Source organism: Helobdella robusta (assembly GCF_000326865.2).
Source record: "Helobdella robusta unplaced genomic scaffold HELROscaffold_12, whole genome shotgun sequence".
In the NCBI taxonomy this organism is placed as follows: domain Eukaryota; kingdom Metazoa; phylum Annelida; class Clitellata; order Rhynchobdellida; family Glossiphoniidae; genus Helobdella; species Helobdella robusta.
The window spans coordinates 3,540,379-3,551,105 of record NW_008703664.1 but is presented as its reverse complement, the minus strand read 5'-3'; the positions used below and the strand labels follow the sequence as shown (position 1 = coordinate 3,551,105).

General features: G+C 30.9%; 1 protein-coding gene across 1 annotated transcript; it reads right to left on the bottom strand.

Moving 5' to 3' along the window:
* Positions 1 to 5,840: 5,840 nt before the first annotated feature.
* HELRODRAFT_168017 (hypothetical protein) lies at positions 5,841 to 10,727 on the bottom strand (the record flags this gene model as incomplete). Its single annotated transcript, XM_009013718.1, has 10 exons — positions 5,841 to 6,475; positions 6,789 to 6,871; positions 6,931 to 7,024; positions 7,226 to 7,384; positions 7,589 to 7,687; positions 7,754 to 7,807; positions 7,893 to 7,937; positions 8,553 to 8,891; positions 9,781 to 9,911; positions 10,318 to 10,727. 10 exons carry the CDS (start codon positions 10,725 to 10,727, stop codon positions 5,841 to 5,843), a joined length of 2,049 nt encoding a protein of 682 aa, XP_009011966.1.

Sequence of the window (10,727 nt, the reverse complement as noted above, 5' to 3'; positions counted from 1 at the left end):
GTGCCCACAGTCTGTACTATATAGCAAGCTGTTTAACATTTTTATTTTAGTAACATGAAAAACGAAAATAAAAACAATGCTTAATTAATGTAAAGCCAGCATGTAAGTCATAAAATATTTCCACAGAAATATAAAAATTCATTATCGTGATTTTATCAATTTATAAAGCACAACAGTGTTCAATATTGTGTATTGAAATAAAAAAAAATCTCATTGTTGATAGACGGATGGTATTGATTAGCAATGTGAAGACTGCAAACAACCGAGAGAGTAACGAATGAATGAATGAATGAATGACTATATATTTGAAATTGCAATAAAATAAACAGCATTAATTCAACATCAACAAAACAGGATAGAAAGGGAAAGAAACACAAGACACTCAAGCCTAACACACATTATAATTAATATTATAATAAATCAAATAAATATAAAAATGAAAAGGCTTTACAAAGCCTAATATGGCATTACCAAGCTTTTAATTTTAATATTTAATTCAACTAGGAAAACTAAGAAATGTGGGTGGAAATGAATAATAATATGATAGAATTTAATAATCAATAACTAAAATAATTATTTTATTCATTTATTGGTCAAAATTTCACTTTCTTAAATATTAAATGGTTTTAGTTTTAACCGTTAAATTATACAAAATAAATAACTTAAAAATTATAAGTTAAAAAAACTAACTAGACTGCTCTTCTTAACTTTTTCAACTGTAACTTCTCAACTTTAATTAACTTTTGTTGAAGTTGTTAATGGTTAACATTAAGTTAACGAACAGTTAATTAAATAAAAATACATATCACAGTTATGAGTTAACTGTTGAAAGAGTTAATAATAAATAATAATCTTTAATTAATTAATTAGTTAATTTTTAATTAATAAATAATAACTAAATAATTCATTTGAATTTAAATACCTATCTATTATATATAATTATAATATTAAATATTTTATTATAACTCAATTATTCATATTATAAATTATAAAAAAATAAATAAAACAAATGGCAAAAAAAATGATCATCTCACTCAACTCTAATCAAGTTGCAAACTAAATACTAAACTAAAATGACGACAGTTTTGTCAAAAAAGTTACCATTTGCACATTTCGTTACAAATAATCGATTAAAATTTTGAAATACAAGCAATATTATAAACATAAGATTTAAAAAAAACTAACACGACAGCGATCTTCGTCACGCACGTGCCTGCGTTTGACAGCATGCAACCGTCAGCATGTTATGTAAACAAACACAATTTACTTGATTTGACCCTATTTTAAACCCCATATGATCTGACCTAATTAATAATCATGTCTTCATAAGAGGAATGATACAAATCATTAAACAAAAATAAATAGTTTGGCTTGTATAGCAAGAATGAGATATGTAAATAAATGTAAAATAAATTTCGGATGATAATGTTCATGGACGTAACACATCTGTTATATTTAAGGGTATTTTAAAAATAGGGTATTTTCAATATATGAAACAAGGATAAAACTGAACTGGTGAAGAGAACCAAGGGTACCTCGGAAAATTGATACAATATAATCTGCAATTTCAACATAAAAAACAGATAAGTTGATGTAAGCGGAGTTTAATATTTTTTGATTAATAATACTATTGTATTTTCAAAAGGATATACCAAAAAGGGTGAAATTTTATTGTTTTTAAGCTTAAAATTATTAATCAATCATACAATCAATCAATTAGCTTATAAAGCGCTATTTCCGCGATGATCAACAGCGCTCCTCAATAAATTTTGCAAACAGATGGGTCTTGAGATCAGCTCTGAACTTCGTAAGTGATAATTAATAATCTCCTGAATAAAATTACGATATTTGTAAGTGATAATGCGGCTACAATACGGTAATTAACAATTTGATAAAGTTTCATTTTGAAAAATAAACAAAGAAATGAGTATTTTGTTGGGAAAACAAGCACAAGCGACAGAAACAGTCAATAAATGCCAGTCATTTGTATTTTTTTTATCACAAATTTATTTTTGCCTATTTATACCAATGAATGAATGGCAACTTTGGTGTTATCTAAACTTAATTTTGTATTTCCAAAAACTCAAACACTCGTTCATTCAAACGAACGGCAGAGCCCGGAAGATACAAAATAAGTTTTTTGAAACTATTGCAGTCGCCATGCTTTGAATCAGAGAAAGGTACAGAGAAAGTTATGCAAACCACAGTATTTATAAAAAATTAAAAGGTTAATTTTTATTACACTTTTTCTGCGAAACAGCACAAGGTGCAAGGTGACCTTAACCACCAGGCCGTCACGCCGCCTACAATAACGGACTTCGTTGTGTTGAAGAATTTTTAAATACAAACAAAACAAGCTCTGGTAAAAATAGTTAACAAAAAAGAAACTGGAAAAACGATGAAAGTAAAAAAAACCACGAAAATAATTAAAAACAGCAAAACTGATAACAACAGGATGACTAGTCTTACTAGTCCTGTTACGTTACAAAAAGATGACTCAGAAGCTTTAATTGAGATTGATTGCACTAATTTTTCACACGTATAACATCATGCTGATTATTTTAAAAGAATGACTAGAGAAAAGTATAGAACCTGAGTGAAAAGCAAGCAGATTAAAAAAAGGTGGGAGTACACAAAAAACTTTGATTTGCGATATGTGGTGATGTTAAAGGATAAGTGTTGTATTAATTTGGATAGTCTTGATGGTTGACTCATGATAACTAATCGCCTATTAATAGTGTTTGCCTCTTTGTCTTTTGTCCCTAATGGTTAATTGTCACTTAGGGTCATGTACAATGAAGTTGACGGTAATAATTGAATTTGATATGTGCTTCAGTGGCGGATATAGGGGCCAGTGCCCTTACTGTTGTTGTGTTAAACGTTAGTAAAAGTTCATGTTTAACGGAAAAAGTAGAGTTTTTGAAGGAAAAATTGACTTTATAAGCTCCAAAAAATGGTAAGTGAAATGTTGACAACATGACCAGAGCTGGCCTCCCCTCGTTAAAATGTTGACAAATTTTGCACACTAATATTTCATGAACAACAAGCACAACCAAACCCGAAAACAAGTTAGTATCCGCCCCAAGTTACAACGTAATTTTTGTATTAAAATAGTCATAACTACTAAGTTTTTTGCACGATAGCAAAAAACAATTAAGATCAGATCAATGTTACCTACTTAACGACTACCAACAGGTCAATGTTACCTACTTAACGACTACCAAAACAGAATCGACTCAAACACCGCCCCGTTAAATGCTCAGCCCACTATGCAACAACAGCTCTTGAAATATACAAACCTTTACAACTGCCAAATCAAACTATAACGTATTTGTGTATGGACAAACCTAAGAGAATTCACCATACGACTTAACGAAAACTAAACGGAATATTGCGTTATCAGATCTTCGGCTTGGCAGCGTCAATAATCACGCGACTCTGCAGGTCTTCCGATTCATAATCTTTGAAGTGTTATTTTTGTCGCGATTAGAAAAACAACGAAGAATCACAATAATTCAACGTGGAAGAAGATATCAAAAAATTGTTGGAGAAAATGTGGATAGCCTTTTCTGGTGTCCATTTTTCGTCTATATGCGATGACAATAAGAACGATATCTCTGGATAATTTTAATTTGAACGATTTTTTAACGTTGAAAGAACAATAGAGATTTGACCAATCAATAATAATAAAATTATTAATTGTTCGATTTCAGATTGGAAGATCGTGTATATTTTACAGGGCATACAAGCGTATTTTTGATCAAATCAACTGCTTTTAGAGACAGTTTCAGTATACAAATTTTATTGTTAAAAACGTTTTGAGCCAACCGGCGGTCAATGCTATCATATACTTAAAACCACCTAACTGAATTGTACGCTAAGAATAAAAAACGCTAAAACTAATGAAAAAAATCTGGCTGGTGTGATCACTGAACTTAATGATATTGTGCTACAGAAATAGAAAAGGATATCAATGAAGTATCCTTTGTAACAAAGCTTCGATCCTAAAGTGATAAATTGATTATAAATGTGAATCCAATAACGCAAATAGAATATTGATAAAGTTAGAGTAAAAGGTTTATAAGAAATTATAAAAGACAAATCTAGCGTGTTCATGAAAATACTTATTTAAATAATTAACTCAATTGGAAGTTGCTACTACTAAGATTCAATGAACAACTTTAAGCAATTTGAACTCACAAAAATTTAAAAATTAAAAAAATCAATGTTAAAAAATAAGAATTTGGCAGATATATATATATATATATATATATATATATATATATATATATATATATATATATATATACACATATATGAATGTTTGTAACGAAAGGAATGATGGATTTAAGGCATGTATAAACAACACTAATGGGAAACATCATTTAAAAAATAAATGATACAATGATAGATATAAATATATATGCTTTTATATCCTACAATATTAGATTATCTTAATGTACATACACGTATACAATCTATATGGATAAAAATAGTCGATCTGCTCATGCAGATACGGTCGGCCAGTACGAGTACATAACTTACACCATCTCTCTGCACGGACAATGGTGCATGGCTCATGTACAACTTGCTCATGTACTCATACTGGCCCACAGCATCTGCCTGAGCACGTCAACTATTTTCACCCATATTTTATATTCTACTTACTTTATGGCATGTATATATGTATGGATAGTATATGTATATAATATAACTAAAAAAATAATAATATATATATATATATATATATATATATATATATATATACATGTATATATATAAAAGTGTGTGTGTGTGTGTCTGTACATACCTGTACATAAAAATAACTCCATATGAAAAAAATCCGTTAATATCTAGAAGCTTATTTGATTTGAATATGTAAAATATGCAATGGGAACATAAAAAGTTGCATCAGTAAAAAATTGTAACAATGTAGCAAATATACAGTTAGCTACTTCGTGTAAAGGTTTATAAAAATATTCGCGGGTACATGATGTTGTAACTACAAAAATAGGGTAAAGCTCAGAAAACAACATAAAATTTTTGAAGTAAACATCACTTCAAGTTTAGTTATCTTGAACAAAATATAATTTAAAACAGGCATAGACTAAGGTCCTTTTTACGAGGCCCATGAGCATCTTGTGATTTAGTTTTAAATCTAAGAAAAATTAGTTTTCGTGCTTTTTACATTTAAAACAAAAGTTTTCAAAGCGAATGTGCAAATGTTATTAAAATTTTGCCATTTCAATACTTTCCTTTGCCACTGAACTCTTGTCAACATTTGAGTTCACTCGAATGTTTTTGCGAGAAAAAATTTTTTCGAATAAATATGAACAAGTCTACAAATAAGCAACTTCGAAATAATTGCAACTTTAACTTCTTAAAATCATTATAAAAAGATAGTTATATTTAAATAGTTTCATTTATATTAAAATATTTATATACATAGACCTCAGTAAAATGTTTGCCTACTCTCTGTTTTAAACATACGCACCCATCGATGGGAGGAAAATTTTAAGGCACGTTGTGTGCAGATAATATAAAATAAAAATTACACTTAAAAACATCCTTCTTTCCAATCTTCATTAACTCCGTGGCGTGGAGACGACGTGTTATCATAATCCACGCTGTTGAGTTTAATAAAACAAAAAAATACATAAATTATTCATTTTAAGGTTAAAGAATTACGACAAAACTAATAACCAATTATAAAACTTATATTTAAGAATTGACCAGAAATACTTTGGAGCGTGTTTTTAATTAGTAGAATCATTAAAAATAATTGAAAATACATCAAAATCTAGTGGTATTTTTTATACTGGTAGTATTTTTACATATAATCAAGAACTGCTGAATACGAACTTTCTAATTGGTCTCCCACCTAATCTTGCATTTGAGTTAACTGTTGCAACAGGAGATGGCTTCATAGGCGATGCTCCATTCATTGGCAGGTTGGACTTTTTCAAGAGTGGACTCATTGGAGTGTTAGACCTCAAATTAGAAACCGTTTTTATCATTTTATTAACTGGCGGTTGTTGGTTGGTAGACCTAATGCTGGATGGTGCAACTACCTTACTGCCCCTAGGAGGAATTGTGGTTGAGGTATTTGTTCGCATGGTGCTGCTCTTCAGAGTAGAATTCAACCTTGATGTATTAGTAGCCAGAGAACTATTTTTAGGAGCACTTCTAGAAATGTTAGAATTACTTATTTGTCTTCCAGCAGTAGCCGAAAATGTAGATGTCTTTGACGTTATGCCACTCAATGTGATAGGCTTATTAATGCCGCTTGAATTTGTTGTTGGTCGGCTAGCCGGGAGCCTGGAATTGTTCAATCCAATGTTGCTAATACGACCTCCTGTTACTCCAATCACTGATGTTGCTTTTCCTTGCGATGGATTCGGTAGCTGTCTTGTAGGTGCAGCAGACCTGGCTTGGCTGGTTGGTTGTCTGGCAGCAGCCAGTGATGGGCGTCCACCTGTTCATGATGCAAATGAAATAGCGAGTCAGTTAGATATAGGTCACACATTACATAATTAGAATAAATGCATATAGTGACAACCTATGGTGGAAACATTATTGATGCCAGTTCTTGTAGGTCTCGATAATGCTGCTGTCATGTTCTTCGTTTGTGGTGGGGCGACCGAGAGACCCCCCCGATTCATTACTTGAGAACTGGGCTGATTTATTTATTATAACAATAAAACGACTTGTAAAAGTACAGGAATAATTTTAAAAATTATTAAAAGATTTAAATAAATTGTCAAAAAATCGTGGAATGCAAAACAAACTGTTCTGGTATTCATTGGTTTTTGGACTGGTTTCATCATATGAGAAGTAACAATTGGCTGCGAGGTAGTTCTCACTGGTGGCCCTGATTGTATGTGCAACGATGACGGTCGAGTGTTATTTTTTACATTCACGTTCAACAACCTCGAGCCTTGATTTGATTTTGCAAGACTCATCGACTGGTTTCGATTTATGTTGGGTAAGCTTTGCTGATGACTGTCACCATTAGATGGGTTGGCTAAAAATAACAACCACACCTTGGTTAACAAAATATTTTCATTTATGTTGTTTTCACTCAGCAAGTGAGTCATTGAATTCTTCCATTCAACATCATGCATGCTAATCAATAAAATTTTATAAGCAAGAGTTCAGTCTGGTGAGCTAGATTAATTTTTAAAAATATCGACAGGAAAATTTTCTAATTACAAAAACAACTTACCAGCTAGTCTTCTTGTAGTGTGTTGATTAATGTTGTGTGAAACATTTGGTACACTCTGGTAATCGGACATGTCAGGTTTATTGAATCCAGTTGATTTTTTCAGCATTGATTTGTTTGTCGATGACTGCTGCTGCGATGGCCTCGAGACGGTGAATGCTTCTGCAAATTTTTATTACATCAATTTTTAAAAAATTCAGAATAAACTTTAAATTCCTTTACATAACTTTCTAATATGCATCAAGCGCTCACTCAAACGTTAAGAAGATAGAGAACAAATGCATTTCTCTCCTTCAATATCATCACATATTAACATTCAAATTTAATGAAATGTGGTAGAAAACTGTAGAAAAATTAGGAGCGAACCCTTTCGGGCATTTGTGCTTAGATGTCCTGAAGATGTTGATGCCAACTTGCTCGGCTGCTTAAGTTTGGCAACTGTCATCTGCCTACCTCCTTGGTTACCTAGTTGTGCAACAAGTTTTTCTTTATTCATCATTCATTATTTACTGATGCAAAACATGAATGTACCTGAATTAATAACTTCATTGTTAACATTCCCAGAAGATTTATTCAAAGCCATTTCTGAAAACATACAGAGATGAAAATTAAGTTGAATAAATGTTATAACTTCATACTAACCAAAATAAATTGCATAAAAATTACCAACCCATTCCACTGTTCACCAACGGAGTACTGAAAGACATCCGGAGACCTAATGTGAAATTATTGAATACAAAAATTAATTTAAGATATTATTGAACAAAGTCTCCATACCATTATGACATTTTGAAATGCAATATTTTTTCATTTTAGAGTTATAATAAAAATTTAATTCAGGCATTTGTGTCACCAGAAACTCAGATCAATTGAAGACAACATTTTTAACTATGTTATCATTGATTTCTATAGCCACTTCACTATTAATTTCACTAGCCATAATTTTCAAAATTATTTCATCAAAATTTTTCCTAATTGTTCCAATATTAATCATATTATAAACACACACAGGTTTTCGAAAAACTCAACAAATGTCAATTTTGTATACGATGAAGAAGATATTTTATATATTGATTGATTGGCTTAAAAAACCTTAGATCCATCCGTGTTTGTGACATTTGCAACAGTTTTTTAAAACAACAATCACAACCAATTATTTCACCATTTCATTAAAATACAATCCCACAGCGACGATATAAAAAGTTTTGGGCCAGGATTAGGATGAGGGATGGATACACATCTCATCTAACACCCTGAATGGATCTCCAGTTTTGCCAATTGACTGATTGATTTATTGATTGAAAACATAATTTTGAACATATAAACAAACTCTGTTCTTGCAGTTTGGCAACATTTTGAACGTCATTGACATCAGCCAAAATATATCCCGACCCATACAGCAGGTTACCATTTGAAGTTGAGTTAGTTGAATTCATCTTTGTGAATTCAGCGTTGGTTGTGTGTGGTAGTGCCATGTCCACAGCACGTTGCTGCATGCCACTGTTCTGAAGCTTTGCAACTGATAAATCCCTACCAACTGTGGACAAATCTTTATTGGATGTTGACAAAGGTGGAACTCCAATAATTTGGGTGACAGTACCATAATCTGTGGAAGAGTCCAGTTTGGCCCCATCATTTCGTTTCGGTGTTGCTGACTTGTACAGTGTGGCTGAAATAAATATTTCTGAGTCTAGACTTACAAAATTTCAGAAATTTCGTTTTCTAAAACTGGAAAAATGGAACAAAAAAACAGTAATGAAAAAACTGGCAAGATAAATAACATGAGCTTCAAAGTGTTAAAATTTGTTTTTGAACAATTAAATTATAACACTATACGTAATAAATATACAGTATCATTTTAAGTATCCAACAAGCTTGCGCCTTAAACAGCAATACAAAGTTTATTCTATATGAGAAAAGAAATTAATATTTGAATTAATATTTTAAGTGTGTCCAACATAATAACTAAAATATATATACAGTAACTACATTTTCAAAATAAAAAATTAACAAAACTACTGGGTTGTAAATGAAATGTGCTAAAACTGCATAAACAAAAATTACTATTAGTAATATTTATTTTACAATGGATTTACAATATAATGCTTTTTTGAGACAACAATTTGTTGACTCTCTCTTCACTGAATTGTCTCAAAGTAATAAAAAGATGATTGCAAATAAGCATTCCTGCCAGCACCTAAAATTGTTGTTGTCTTTGCAACCATTTTCATTTCCAATGAGAATGCAAGTCCACAGTACAACATGTATTAATGTCACTTTTCTGATGAAAATCAATGTCATCTGGTTTATTACCATTTAAACAACCATGCTCAGATATCACACATCTTGTACATGATACCATCTAACAAACCCAACAATCATTTTTGCATCATAATCCTATTTCATATGAACCTTTACACAAATCTCAGCACAAGTATTAATGACCAAAGTAAAACCTATTAATAGTGATATCAATGAGCTTTATATAATGGAAGAATATGACAAATTATTTAACTGCAGTAGAAGAGCCGCATATAAAAGTAATGTACAAAGCATACTTGATGATCGATTCAAGGATGCAAATTTGTTGTCCTTCACTGAATGTAGAGGCTTGCTATCCAAATCATCTTTCATCAGCCAGTTTAGAGTGTTTGAGTGGGTTACCATTCCATTTTTTTGTTTTGTTAGCCTAATAAATAACAGTTTGAATCGGTAAATAAAACTAATCATAAGTGTCAGTGCATCAAATTGACATCTCTGTAATTTAGCAGCAAATTCAAGCAAAAGTATTAACTCTTCTAACTTCAGCAAAATTCCAAAGCTTAATTGGATGAATGATGAATTGTTATTAACAGGCTTCCCCCCAATGCTTGCTATATTTTTTTCCATATCCTTCTTATCACAAAAAATGCTACATTCAGATTACTTATTAAATAACTAACCATAATTTATAAACCGATAATTCACATAAATTACTATTGAATTCTGTTTGTTAAATGGCCAAAACTTAACCAATTATTATTATTATATATTTAATTTTTAATAAAATTATAAAAAAAGACATTTAAAACTTGATTAAATATTAATCAACTAACCAATCAGAATCTTCATCAAGAGAAAGTCCATCAAGATCTAATAACCCCGCTGATTCTAATGCTGATTTATCAAATTTTTCATCTGATATAAATTTATTCGAAGAGGAATGGTTATCATCACTGTTCTGAAATTCATCATCTGATGCTAACCCAAATCCTGGAACGTTGTTATTGTAGTGATTATTATTTAAATAAAATTTTGTATTCTTCTCGTCGTCTGAAAACAATTCGTGAGTTGAATCAACTGAAGTCTGGAAGTTTAAAGTTTTGCTGTCCAACAACATTTGTTTATCATCAAGAATTCCTGGAGAAAAAAGTGAATCATCACACACTCCACCTGTACCTATATTACCGCTTATACGACGGAAGACATTTTTGGAGTTGTTTCCATGAGAATTTTGCGCAGACAT